Source organism: Manacus vitellinus, unplaced genomic scaffold (assembly GCF_001715985.3).
Source record: "Manacus vitellinus isolate BGI_N305 unplaced genomic scaffold, ASM171598v3 scaffold_51_pilon, whole genome shotgun sequence".
Classification (NCBI taxonomy): domain Eukaryota; kingdom Metazoa; phylum Chordata; class Aves; order Passeriformes; family Pipridae; genus Manacus; species Manacus vitellinus.
In genome coordinates, this window is record NW_021940620.1 from 5349110 (window position 1) to 5362942 (window position 13833).

The 13833-nt window shown below is 49.5% G+C and overlaps 1 protein-coding gene across 4 annotated transcripts; it reads right to left on the reverse strand.

Moving 5' to 3' along the window:
* Positions 1 to 100: 100 nt before the first annotated feature.
* DCTN4 (dynactin subunit 4) lies at positions 101 to 11949 on the reverse strand. 4 transcript variants are annotated; one of them, XM_018081141.3, is made up of 14 exons: positions 11255 to 11949; positions 10858 to 10928; positions 10267 to 10445; positions 9328 to 9371; positions 8441 to 8548; positions 7846 to 7866; positions 6880 to 6953; positions 6436 to 6548; positions 5022 to 5131; positions 3983 to 4056; positions 3529 to 3583; positions 2943 to 3050; positions 2446 to 2543; positions 101 to 2278 (listed from the first exon to the last, which is right to left on the reverse strand). In XM_018081141.3, exons 2-14 carry the CDS (start codon positions 10890 to 10892, stop codon positions 2065 to 2067), a joined length of 1233 nt encoding a protein of 410 aa, XP_017936630.1. In that variant the 5' UTR covers positions 10893 to 10928; positions 11255 to 11949; the 3' UTR covers positions 101 to 2064. The 4 variants fall into 4 exon arrangements, with proteins under 4 accessions (XP_017936630.1, XP_017936631.1, XP_017936633.1 ...); XM_018081142.3 differs by having other exon boundaries at positions 11249 to 11949; XM_018081144.3 differs by lacking the exon at positions 7846 to 7866 and having other exon boundaries at positions 11255 to 11948.
* Positions 11950 to 13833: the final 1884 nt, after the last annotated feature.

The window sequence follows — 13833 nt, forward strand, 5'->3', positions numbered from 1 at the left end:
GGACCGGCGGACCATCGGGAAAACACGGGGGGCGGGGGGGGGAAGCTTCGCTTTTTTGTTTTGTTTAAATAATTAAATTATAAAGAACCAGCGCAAAGAATCCGAGAGCCACGTTGTGTTTTATTGAAGGTCACTACACGACGTCAAGCATAAGGCAACAGGCGCCTTGTCGGGGAGCGGGGACAGAGGCAGGGACGCACCGAGACACCTTTCCTACCGCCTACAGCACCTACGGGGAGGGGGGAAAACAACTCGCCGAGCTCATCAGGCCGCTCAGAACAGCGCAACTCAATGCACCTTGTGTTTGTAGTGATAGGGGCGCAGGTTGTGTTGGCCTGCAGCAAACCCCAGGCCAGCACCAGGGGGACAATGGCCACCAGCCCCAGGCACGGCTCAAGCCCTGGGCCAGCCACTAGCTCGGCTTTTCCGTAGTCGTGTCGCAAGTGTAGCAGCTGTTTTGGCTACTGAACAGGAGAAGTTGCGGCCAGAGGTGCAGTGCTTTGTTATCTGGACAGGTGAAGCCGCAGCAGGCACTAGCGCTATACATTAACTACTAACTACAAGTCTCAAACTCATGCTGTACGTCTGTGTGTAACCTACACAAAGTTACAACTTGTAAACGTGATGCCTCACTGCTTTGAGACCTGCCCAGGATCGGGGCTGTGGGGTGGGAGTCCCTCTCACACACCACGGCAGGTTTCTTGCGCTAAGGGAAATGTTTTGGGTGCTGCACCACCACCTGTGGGGAGCAGGTAGCCTCATCCTGCCTTCCCACGCACAGGATCTGCAGATCCAGGCTGGCAGAGCCATGGCATGAGCATCTGGAGTGACACAGCCATGGCTGGCTGGCACTCAAGCCTTTCCCAGCAGAGCAGCACATCAAAGCCCATCAGATATGTTTAACTAAGGTCAATAACTGAAGTGGGAATGCTCTGCAGGAAGAACCATCTCACCTGCCTGCATTAGCCATCTGGTTATGCAGTGTCCTGGATACACAGCTCTTAACCACCCATTTTAGTCTGGGCTGCAGCCAAATTACACACCAGGTAAGTGACCTTGTAGTACAGTGTGTGCAGTTAACAAATAAAGACTTTCCACCTTTACACCTCCCTCACACCCACCCTAACTAGAAAAACACAGAGGATGAACCCAAAAAACACCTTTGTGGGTTTACAATTACCAGAACTAATCTTAACTCTCCAGGTTTCACACCCTGATAACTATGATCCCTAACAACTTACGGAGCTGAAGACTGTCAGGCAGCCTCTCCAGAGCATTCCTGCCTCAGTCAAGAGATGCAGCAGCACCTGAATTCCCAGCTTGCAGTGTATCATGCTGCCACATCCACCTGAGGCCCAGCAGGCCGACAGCAGGCTCGGTTGCCAGTCAAATCCATGAACACTACAGTACACTATGTTTAAAGTTTAAAGGCAAACTCATCAACTCCTTTGTGAAAACAGATCTGCCACCTCAGCTAAGCAAGCTACATATGCCAGAGGGGTAGGGCTGTACATCCCAGTGCCCCACAGTTAAGGTATCCTACAAGGAAGCAGAAAACCAAAAGAAAACATTGTGCTGCTGCCAGTAACTTGCCAGTAATGCAGCAGACACAGCCACCTCTTAAAATGTTGGTTTGGGAAGGGCATAGTTCTGGGTGAAAGAGAAGTTGTTCATTACAGAGCATGGAACATCAGGAAAAAACGGTATGGGTTCTTTTCTGTGGATAAATCCAAATTTAGCCAAAATTATCTGTTGATAGAGCCAAACTCAGCGCAAACCTGGAGAAAGCGAGACCTTTCTCTGTGCTCTGACACGTGCTGCAAGTTAAACTAGCCTGTAGCAGTGAGGGGAAGAGGAGTGGTTGTTAGTTAGGGCACTACGACAAGGGGAGAGAGAACAAACTATCCCAAACCACAGCACCCTCAGCACCCTCCTTGCGGCCGGCCGGGGCCTGTGGCACACCCACACATCACAAAGGAGCTCTGGCAGAACCTTCCAGCAGGTGCTTTCTCAGTGTGCCGGTCCATCCTGCGCCAGCCGTCAGGGAGCAAGCGTTGGGAGCCTCTACGGGAGCACGGGGCCGAGGCTGAGCTCCACGTGGTGGGTGAGCCAGATGACCTCCGAGGAGTGATCGCCTTCCTCGTTGGGCCGGATGGGAGCAGTGAGGTTTCTGAACTCGTGCTTCATCTTGAAGCTCACGGTCACTTCGCCCTCTTCTTTCTGCGGGGTGACCTTGATGAAAACTCCCACCTTATTGGCTTTTCTGAAGGCAATAACGCTGCAAGGCGGAACACAGAGGAACACTGGGTCAGCCAAGTTCTCAAACCATTGTTCAGAGAGGAACAATGCTCTGAGGGGGAAGCAAAACACACTGAAGACAAAGAGGAGAGTGAGTTACTCGAAGTTTTTAAGGAAGATGATCCCCACAGGACAGACAACACTCACTCAGGGTCATCCTGGAAGTCTTGAGGCTCTGCCAGCTCATCATATTCTGCCGCAGCATCTTTGCCAGCCAGAATAAGCTCCTTGGGAGGAACAGATACCTGAAACAGAGCAGGGAGAGAAAGAGGCCTTTCAGCACTGATCACCAGCTACACTGCAAGCAGGAGAGGGCCTTCCCCTTTTGAGGGCTGCTTAACTACAGTTTAACAGAAAAGTGATTCATCCTCGGCTTTCCTCTGCTCTAGGACCACTTTATTACCACCCTGCCAGTGAAATCATTAATTTCTCCCTTGGGTTCTGGATCTCAGTGAAGAAACAATTTCAAAATACTTTATGAGCTGCTGTTTACATTGGTGACAGTCATTTAAGCTTCAAGGAAGGAAATGCAACACACTCAGCAGGGGCTGAAGGACATATGAAAAGTGTGGCCTGTGGAAGGACAAATGGGAGTAGTAAGCCTTGGAAGAGGCTTGGGCTCACACAGCAGGAGGGTACAGTACCTTGGCAGTGCTGTTGATGTTGTCAGGGTCTCCCTCCTCACACTCCAGCAGTGTGACATGTGTGACGTTCTCCACAGGATTGGTCAGAGTCAGAAGGACTTGGCTCTCCTGAGGAGATTCAGGAATCACAATTCAAGAAGCAATTGTGCTAAAATTCATTGTTATTGTTAGCACCTCCATCTTCCGTGACCAATCAACGCCTTCAAAAACTGCATCATATCCTCTCAAGGGATGGACAGCAACCACCCCCAGTCTGTAAGAAAGGCACCAATGCCATGCAACGCTCTTCCTTAATATAAGAAATACGTATTTTTGGAATCTAGCCAAGATCTCAACTCCACACCTTTTATTCATCAGATATTGGCAAGTGCTTGTGAGGCCAGATGTCACACTGCACAGTAATCTACTGCTGCAGAGTGACAAGTACAGGCAGTGTTCCTCTGACCACTCCCCTAAACCCTGCACCCTCCAAACTGAGTGGAACCCTTAGGGAACAACATCACACGGTGTCACCTTCCAAAAAGATCCCACATTCACAGCTCCCCGCTGTGTCTCACCCTAAGACATTTCTGGAAAAGCTACTGACCTTCATGTAGCGCAGGTTGGGAATAGACATGATTCTCACTTCAGGGATGTAGTTACTACAAAAATAACAAAGCAAAGGACCATAAGGGACTGTGTTGCTGTCTATAACTCGCCTCCTGAAGCAGAGGGAGGTATTAGAGCTATCAGAGCTTGGCTTACATTAAGAGGAAAAATAAAGTGCCCTGCTGCTGTACAAGCCTAATCCTAGAGACCTCTGCTACTGTGTGGGGCAGGCACAGCATGCAGTGGTTTTGTCAAACTGCTGAAATCATTACTAGATCAGGAAGCAAACCTTTCGCAGATAAGGTAACTGTATTTTAAAAGGTGATTACACCATGATAAGAGACGACACAATTCTACAAGAGGTCAAAGCAAGAGCACCAAAAAAAAACCAACAACAAACAAATAGAAGGCATTAACTAAGCTGCTGTCCCCAGTCCCCATATCTTACTTACACAGCAACCAGCTGGATCTTGAATTTGATAGAGGTTGGATTAAATTCTGGTTTGCTCAGGTTATGTTCACATTTCTAGAGACAAAGATATTTTAGTCAGCACCAGAAGAGAGTGTGCAGTCACACACTGAAGAATCAGAGCCACAGGCACCGTCCACCAGCACAGCACATATAAAAACTACCTCAGGTGCATGGAGCCATCACGGTGCTCACTTACTGATACTCCAAAAATGTCATATCCTGCACTACCAGTGCAATCTCAGAAACACAAGACTTGAAATTTGTCTTAAAAACACCTGGACACTGACTGTAGAAGGAAGAAGGCACAAATACCTGTAAGCCCTCAGACTTATGCTCCAGAATCCAATAAAAAAACCAAATAGCTGGAACTCCTGATCTCCTCAGAGGCTACTCTTCAAATACAGGATCACTCAATCACTTATTTCTGAGAAAATATTCTGCATTTGCAAAGCACTCTGCATCTTAAACTTATAAGAATATTGGTCTATTACTTTGGGAACTAGATAAATATCCCTGTATTACTGAGAAAACAAATCATGTAGTAAAAACCCTATAGTAAGTCAATAGCAGAACTTGGATTTAACTCTTTCCTGTCTTCACTTCCCAGTTCTCTGCTTTTATTGTCTTAAATACCTTCTTTCTGCCTCCACTCTATGGACATCTTCTGTATTCTGCACTGCCTCTCCCTAATATTTTCTTTGCTGACTTTTGTCTTTAGAAACAGTAGATTTTTTTTTATTTCTGACTGAACTGGCAGCCTTCTCCAACTCCTTGGCTAGGCAGAGCACTAGCACAAACCCATCTTTGTATATTTTTGTCCCCCTTTCACAATCTTCATCACATCAGACATGTGACAGACTCCCTCACCTCCTAGTGCTGTTTTCAGTAATTTGGCTGAGAACATTCAACAACCAGACCCACGTGAGCAGTTTCTTTTAAAAGAGAAATACACAGCCCATTTCCCACCACCCAAGTTCTGAGAGCCTGGAAAAGGCAGGGTTTTGTCCCGAGTTCCCTACCCGGCAGCGCAGCGAGCGTTTGATCAGGAGGTGTTTGTGACGTGGGTAGAGCTGGGAAGCGCAGATGGGCTGGAAGTCAGGCTGCAGCAGACGCTGACGCAGAGTCGTCACTGGGAGCACCACAGAAAGCAAGACCAAGAAATGTCTCAGGTGCTGAAACTCGAGCTAGATTAGACTCTACATATGCACCTCGCACTGTGTGCAGACATGCCACCATCTCTAACAAATTTAATTTCACCTGCACCACATAATTCAGAAGCCACTCTCAACTGCCACTGTTTCTAGCAATGAATAGAAAGGTAAGAGCTGCATAAAGGGCTGCCCTGACCGGGCACAGTAACATGAGAGCAACATCAGTGCCAGCTCAGGAGAAACAAGGGACTGATCTCTCTTCAAAGCTGAGCTGGGATGGAAACAGAGTTTTGCAGTCATCTAGAACATAGTTCTTTCCCCTGCAAGGGCAAATGAGTTTCACAGCTTTGTTACCCTCACAGCTGGGTGCTGCATGAGTACAATACACAGCTTAGCAAGGGGTTTGTGTAACTCAGACTCACACATAAAATTAGTGACAACATAGTTCCCAAGGCAAGGAAGTCCCAGCAGCCAAAATCTCCCATGGGTTTCTCCCAAAAAATAGGCTCCTCGCTGTTCCCAGTGCTTAAGAGGCAGTGAGCCACCTGGCAGCCTTTCCCTCACCATGGAAGTTGTCTTCTTCACCAGCAGTAAATCCTCACAGTAAGGACAGTCTCATGGCAAAAGGAGACCAAGATGATCTACTCCTTCCCATAAAGCTTTCATTAATTAATTGATATTGGCAGACTTTGTAGGCCTGCAGACCTACCCAGAACATCTGCCCTATGTGGAGCCACCTCAGCTGGAAGCCCACATTGCTCCTGTACCTGCTGGTTTATCTTGCTTACTCCAAGTGTCACTGATCAATTTATGGTATTTGTGGATTAAATCATGAGTCAGGTAAACAACTGGCAAGCATACACAAGCTGTTCCAAGCTGATGTCAAAGCAATGTGCAATTGTTACTCAACAGCCTGGTTTTGGTTCCAGCTCCCCAGCAGCTCAGTTATTTCCTTAGTTCCTGCTATTATTTGAAAAAGGATGTCAGCTCTTTTCTCCATCCAAAAGTTGATGCTTCACACACACAGAAATTATGGTCAGCAAGAGAATAAAACAACCCTTCAGAGGCCTGAAGCATCTGGCTCTGAGCTTTCCACATACAACATGAAGCTGAAGTTGCATTCAAAATTACCATTTAAAAGGTCACACATTTCCCACAGTTTCAATTCCAGTATAAAAATTACCAGAAGCTTGGGTCATTAGGAACTTCATAGACACGTTTGTAGGCACTGCCTATGTTATAAAATGTAAGGGCAAAAAGTGACAGTATACTAAGGTGTTACCTTCTGTCAGATTGATTGGTCTTGTATAGTAATCCTCAGGAAGAGGCTCCACTTCTTCCACTGCATCAGCTGGCTCGATCTTGATCTCCTTCTGGTCTTCTCCTTCTTTCAGGCTGAAGCAAAATAAGGGACAACTTGGTCATAAAATATGGCATGTGTGCTCTGACAGCAACCACAGTAACTGCATTCCAGCACAGAAGGCAGTGAGAGTGAGATTGTAAGACAACAACTGCACAAGGGTGTGAGCAGTCACTTGTTCCTATGGAGAGAGAGCAACACATCTGGTGCTGCTGCACAGAGATGCACGAGGACTTGATGTCTCTCCAACATCTGCTCTCACTGCTACCTGCTAACATGTCCATCATCTTTCTAAAGTTGCTGTACTGCTCTCTTGCCTACACCTCCAATCCCTCCCCAAAAGGTAACCCCAACCCTGAGACTCACGAGAGTCCAGCGAGGGCACTGATGGGCGCTCCGGGCCTCTGGCGCTGAAGCCTGGTTCCAAGGCCATATTTGTCCTACAAGGAAAGAAGGAACTGTCAGCTTCAGGTCTGCTTCCTACCAGGACAAAAACCCTGCTGCAAACTCATCCTTTGAGCTGCATGACAAGCATGGGGGGATAAGCAAAGGAAAGCAAAAGGAAAAGGTGTTCACTGCTTCCCAAGATACTTTCTTCTGCTTAAATTGTTATTAAGGAGAAAACAATTCCCACTGCACTGCAGACAGGGAAAGATGGATGTGTGTGGCTACTGCTTATAAAGCTTTTGCTCCTTACTTACATCACCAGCCTGCACTACTGACACATTTTCCCTGATCTTCTCTTCAGAGCAACTCCATGACAAGTAGTGTAGAACAAGAGCTCAGCTGCCAAAAGAACTGGGTTGACGTGGCTATGCATCCATCTGAAATGCTCCGTAGCACTACTAGAAGCAGCTGGAAGATTCAAACTCCTACAAGTCTCATTACCTACACGTGCCTCAGAAGGAGTGGCTGAGCTACTTCTCAGCTTTCTAGAGCTGAGCTGTACACAGGGTGCTTGGAGGCAGATATCTGCCTTGTGGGCAGGACTGAAAACCTGAATTCTCACGAAACGAGAAATGTGAGCATCAGCCTACTCTAGTGATTTTTCAAGGCTGAGATGACTCATGTTTGTGGTACTTGACTCAGCCAAGCTAGGTAAAGGACTGGTTTTCAAGTGTACATTACTTACCCGAAGACACTGCCCTGTTTCTAAACTAACAAAAAATAGTTTTGTTACAACTTTTACCCTCTTAACAAGTTAGCCTTCACTTGTGTTTGTTCTAGGCACACCCAAGCCAGAGGCCCTGAGGCAAGGTGTACAGTCTGCTACTCCCCTTCAGTTGGTACCATGAGAGCTTTAACACCAGCAGAAACTGTGAAAAGACTTACCACTACGTGTATAGTGTGTTGCTGTGGAGAGCCCCCAAAATAGCAGCAGGTAGCAACGGAGACAAAAAATGCAGCCATAAGACACAAGCAAGGGCACAGAGCAAGCACAGTTAATCAAGAAGTAGCAAGCAAATGCAGTCACTCAGCTAAACAAAGTAAGCGTTTACCTGCCAGTTACAATAAACAAGTCATTCAAGCCACAACCAAGTCTTAAGGTTAATATCAGTCGAGATTTCATGCAGAGGAAGTGCCAGACAATGCTGATCTATCTGTCACTGAGCTGTGGAATGAACTGTCCTGAGAAAGAGCTGCCACTGGCATTGTGGCTGCAGTTGCACTGCATTTCACTGCTGGAGAACATATTCCTTGGTATGGCAAGCGTAAACCCTCCTGGCACTGACAGAGAGGACTACCAGAAAGAGAGGGGCAATGGGTGTAAAACTACTCGTCCCTAAAGAAGCCCTCATTTTCTTCATGTTGTCCTCAACTGAAAAAAGCTGGGCAGGCCTGCTGTGCTCCCAACTATCTAATTTTCCACGCTGAGGCTGCTGCCCGTCACTTTTGCTGCTCTGAGGGGGCAGCACACCCAGCTCACCGAAAAGGCCAGGGGCACGTAGTTTCGGCGTCGCACCAGCTTCTTCCGGTCCCGCTCGATCTTCTCCTTCTGAGCCAACTGCTGGTAGTACTCAACCAGTTTGTTAATCTGCAGGGATGGAAAGGAACAGGCACCCAGTGTAAGGGGAGCAACGTCGGGTCAGCTGCAGTGTTCGCTTGTGAAGTAGCTGGGGTCGCTGCTACTTGTTTCACTCAGTTCCCACTACCTGCTGTATTGCGAAGGATACACTTAAACAAGTCTGTGTGTCTTAACATGTCTTAACCCACGGCCTGGGTGACAAACTGACCCTCCCTTGGGAATGATGTGCGTTGGAGAGCAGTTTCCCAGTTCTCACTTTGCAATTCAGCAACTGAGACCTCATTCATGGATTTTCCGTGACCAGACAGAGTAATGTCACGTGGCCAAAATCCAGCAATCTGGATTAGTGGAGCAAACAGCATCTTTAGCATCTTTTCCCCCCTCCCCGAGGCTGGTCACATTTAGAGTGGAGCCCTAACGGGTGACAGGGAAGGGTGTTAAAGGTGCAGCTGTGTTTTCCAGATCCTAGACACACTCTTGATTGGAAAACAGCTTTTTCTCACATACATACTCAGCATATTCACCGGTGGTGTTTTAACAACACTATTAGATAGGATGTTTTCAGCTGAGTTTCTTCTCAAAAGGAGATTTTATACTGCGATATCCTCAGGGGAGCCTCTAAGAGGCCTTCCCTCCATTGAATTCAGTCAAGGTGGAGATTAGGAACTGGAACTGGTATCTGAAGGATTATATAGATGCAGAAAAAGTGATTGAGAGGGCCTGACACCTCTAACAGCTCTTTCTGGCTGATCCATCTCAGCCCAAGCACGGCCTTCCTGCTCACTCACCCTCTGTGTGTGAGGATTCTCCGGCTCCTGCCAACCACCACTCGCTGCAGGAGGAAACAGAAAAAACAAAGTCCACGGGAGATTTCCAGACTCCATCACACCCCACACTCAACTATCTCAGTGTTACTCATAAAATATGACACTGCCTATTTTTGCTACACTTGCCACTGCAATTCTTTAAGTTCATGCCTGTACAAATATCCACCTCTTAAAGCTTTTCACAGGCAGTTTAGGGCTAAAGGAGCTTTGGCAGCTTTTATATTGTGTTTTTAAACAAGTGCTGTTTGACAGACACTCAGGACAGCAGCTAGGAGTCATTTTACCAGCAGGTACATGACTTTATGTGTGTGTCTTGTTACTGGCTGCCACTGTCTCTGCATTTCCAGCTCCCAGTCTTCAGTTACATCAACACTGGAAGTCAGAGAATCTGCTTGGCCTACTCAGCCCCGTTTCTGGAGCCTGACAGATATTTTCTGTTCATCTTACATACCAAAAATAGATGAAAACTTTGTGCTATTGTGAAGAGAAAAAACAAGTACAAACACTGACTAGCAACTCCAGAATAAGTCAAGGTGCACAAAAGTGATGGAAAATAAATTACATGTTTATGCTGTCAGACTGAGTAGCTTCAAAGGCTCTGAGAGCACACAAACAAGACCTCGGCTGTGGGGAGAGAGCACTAACACAGCCCCTCGTTTGACAGTTTTCTCACTAGTCAGGTAACAAGAACATGGAAGTGGGTCACACATGCCACTAACTCAGCTCTTCAGAGGAGACTTCAGCAACAAACCACTTTCCTGTGAATTTCTAACTGTGACTCCAACCCTAGGCAGATCCTAAACCTATAGTACAGTCAGGAGCTAATGTGATTATCTGTCACCTTCAAAACACAAACTGGGCTCCTGCTGTAACTCAGTTCTGTTTCTGACTGTCCCTTACCTACAGACTTGTCTGCCATCCCGACATCCCGGGAAGTCCAGCGGCAGAACCCACAGGCCAGGTAATAGGCTTTCTTCATGGTGGTCTTGGCCGGGTCGTCGGGGAGCGGGGCGGGGATGCTCGTGGCACGGGTGGAGAGGGTGTGCATGCAGCAGGGGCAGTCAAAGCAGTTGGCACACCTGCAGACAACCACACAGTGCTCTGAGAAGGCTCCCAGGCTGAGGGAAAAGCTCTCAACAACCAGATCAACATTAAACCAACCGACCTTTTCCTCAAGGGAAAAAGGTCACCAGAGCCATCGGGGGAACAGGAGGGGTTCAGAGTCAACTTCAGAATGGCAACAGTGAGAAACACCGAGGGATAATAAAAACCTCTTTGTATTATGAAACAAGTCATCACAAAAAAAATGAAAAAAATCCATGAACAGCACCTGATAGATCATGGCAATGATTTATTCCCCAAAACAGACTCAATGGTAAAAAGCACCGATGTAATTTTTGAAGAGTTTCAGACAGACACGTCAGGTGCTAAGGAAGGAGCTGTTTAAAATATAGGGAGCCTTGATGAAAATATAAGCAAAAGCAACCTTACCTATTCTTTTTCAGCTTGGCTTCAGCTGAAGGCATGTTTTCCAGGCAGCTGGGGCAATAGTGGGAGTCCACCTGAAGGAGAAGGCAGTCACATCACAAGTGTTACCTGGCACACCAGACAGCACATGGCACCTGCCACATGATTCAACAGGGATTCGTGTCTGGCAATCCCTGGTGCAGCCAGGGAAGGCTTGAGGCATTTTATGGTATTCAAAATCTTAGCCTGTTTCAGCCTGATTTTGTTCTTTAATAACATGAATCAGAAGGCTTCTTAAATCAGAATGGATTAAATTACTCCACCTTGTAAGTGAGCAAAATTCAGCCTTTAGCAGCTACCAGAATTTCATTCTGCAGCTTGAACCACAGGTTTTAACGTGTTATTTTCTACTTACACCTACATTTATTCTGTCCTTGCCGTTGCACTGCTCAGATTTATGTACAATTCAGAACACTTTTTATCTGTCTGCTGTCACATCGAATTTTGTCAATTAAAACAACACCAGCAAGACTGGGGGCCCCTTCTTGAAGAGGAATTCAAACTGATTATTAAACATGGACATGCACAATGACTACACTCCTCACACCACAGTAAATCCATCATGGATGCAGCCTGGTGACAAATCTGCTGTTCAGAGGCCTCAACCTTTCCTTAAAGACTCCTCTTCTGAGATCAGGGCTGCACAGTCATTCTTTCAAGGCTTTCCAAATCTATCACAGTTTCTTAGTTCAACCAGGCTTCCACAAAATCAATTCTACCGGTTTGACTATGACAGTTTGTGAAGCCACAAAGCCTCCACAGCAGAAATCACACTGTAAAATAATGTGGAGTGGTGTGCGTGGGGGGGTCCCTGCCTCTCCCTGGCCGGGCCCGACGGGGATGTGTGTGGGAGGGGGGGTCTTGACCCTCCCGGTGGGGCCCCGCAGAGGGGTAGGGAGGCCCTGGTGCCCCAGACCAGTCCCACAAAGGTTTTGGGGGGCCCTCGTTGCCTCAGACTGGTCTCACAGTGGTTTTGGGGGGTCCCCGCTCCCCTCGACCAAGGCTTAGGGAGGGGCACCTCCCTCACGAGGGGGAGCTGCCCCTGTGCGCTGGCCTCGGCCAATCACAGCCCGAGCTCCGCCGACGGACAGGCGGCACAGCCAAACCAAAGTGAAGCACCGCCCCACCCATCACCCACGGCCAATCGTCGCACCCCAGGCAGCGTTGCGCCCACCCCCTAGAAGCGCCACCGACCAATAGGAAGGCAGAAAGCGAGTGAGCGGCGGGAGAGCCACCCAATCGGTACCACGTTCTGCGCGCATCGTCCCGCCCGGTCCCGCCCGGTCCCGCCCGGTCCCGCCCGGTGCGCGGCGCGGCGCTGCGGGGGACGCCGTTTACCTCCATGCGAGGGACGCACTCGAGCGAGGCGGGCTCGCTGCCAGTTAGCGCAAGACAGCTTGCGGCAGCGGTGCCCGCAGGCTCCTTCTCGCCGCGCACCAGGTACACACCGCTCCGACTGCAGCAGCGACGCCATCTTGAGAGCGGGCGGGCTCCGCCGCGCCGCCGCCGCCTGACGTTAGCGCGCCTGAGAATGACGTCAGCGCGCCGCCCTGGCCACGTGCCCGGCCGGGCGGGGCGTCCCGGGGGGACCCCGGTGCAGGGACATCCTGGGGATCCGGGGCCTCCAAACCCGGCAGGAACAGAGGTGGGGCAGCCACAGCTCCTCCAGGCAACCTGTGCCAGCCCCCCGCCACCCTCATAGCCAAGAATTCCTTCTCAATATTCCATCTAATCCTACCCTCTGACAGTGGGAAGCCGTTCACCCTTTTCTCGTCCCTCCATCCCTTGTCCAAAGTCCCTCTCCAGCTCTCTTGGGGCCCCTTTAGGCACTGGAAGGGGCTCTAAGGTCTTTCCAGAGCCTTCTGTTCTCCAACTGAACACCCCCAGCTCTCCCAGCCTGTCTCCAGGGCAGAGGGGCTCCAGCCCGTGGAGCATCTTTGCGGCTGCCTCTGAACTCACTCCAGCAGCTCCACATCCTTCCTATGCTGGGGCCCCCAGAGCTGGATGCAGTGCTAAATATTCCACACCCCAAAGGTGGTTTCTCTTCAGTCTCATGGCCGCTAAGACGGGGTCCTGACAAGAACAAACATTCCCATGTCGTGGGATCAGCAGGAAAGTGTGAAGTCTGTGGATGCTGTGCTGTGTGGGCAGATCTTCCATCAGCAAACCACCCCCAGTTTGCTCTTGGATACCCCGACCAAGCACCAGTCACAGCCTGGACTGTGGCATGGATCCCTCATTCCCACCCCTGTGTTCATCCCTGCACAGCACCTGGAGTCAGTCCCTGCCCTCTGCCCACCACTGGCAGCTCCGGAGGAAACCCCTGTCCATGAGGATCTGCCACAGCTCGAGATAAAACCCCCACGTGCTCTTTATCCAACAGCAGCAGCTGGGAAGGCAGGGAGGAGGCTCTCTGCCTGTGCTGTGGGCCCAGGAAGGTGCCTGAAGGCCAGGGGGGTCTGAGAGCATGTGGGTAGGGGGTTTCCACCACTGGGAATCCAGCAGGTTTCCCTGGGAAGAAGCAGGAGTGAAGGATGCAGTGCGTAGGTCCCACTGTGTGTGACACTGAGCTGGTGTCCCAGCAGGAAAATCAGAGCATCCCACCTCTGCTTTCGCCATTCGGCATCACGGACGGAGCAGAATGTTCCAGTGGGCAGTGGAAACGCTGTTCCCTGTCTCTGTAAATCACCCTGCCCGGATCCCTGGGGAGCGCCTCCCCCGGGCCTCGGGGGCAGGTGAGACCTGTGAGCCCTGCTGTGGCAGGAGCAGGACGGGGCAGGGGAGAACCCTTTGTTAAGGGCTAAGAAGTTAAATGTTCCCACGGTGCCGACCTGACACCTTCGGGTTCGGCTCCAGATGGTCTCCCCCGGTGGGACCCCGTCCTGGCTGGGATGAGGTGGAATGTGACCTTGCTTTAGCCTGGTGAGAAAAAATGTCCTG

Excerpts from the sequence above, each read along its gene's own strand:
- DCTN4 (XM_018081141.3), bottom strand. The coding sequence starts at position 10,892 with ATGCCTTCAGCTGAAGCCAAGCTGAAAAAGAATAG. Across the intron at positions 7,867-8,440 it reads ACGTGCCCCTGGCCTTTTCG|CAACACACTATACACGTAGT; the intron begins GTGAGCTGGGTG and ends GGCTCTCCACAG. Across the intron at positions 2,544-2,942 it reads ACATCAACAGCACTGCCAAG|GTATCTGTTCCTCCCAAGGA; the intron begins GTACTGTACCCT and ends GCTCTGTTTCAG.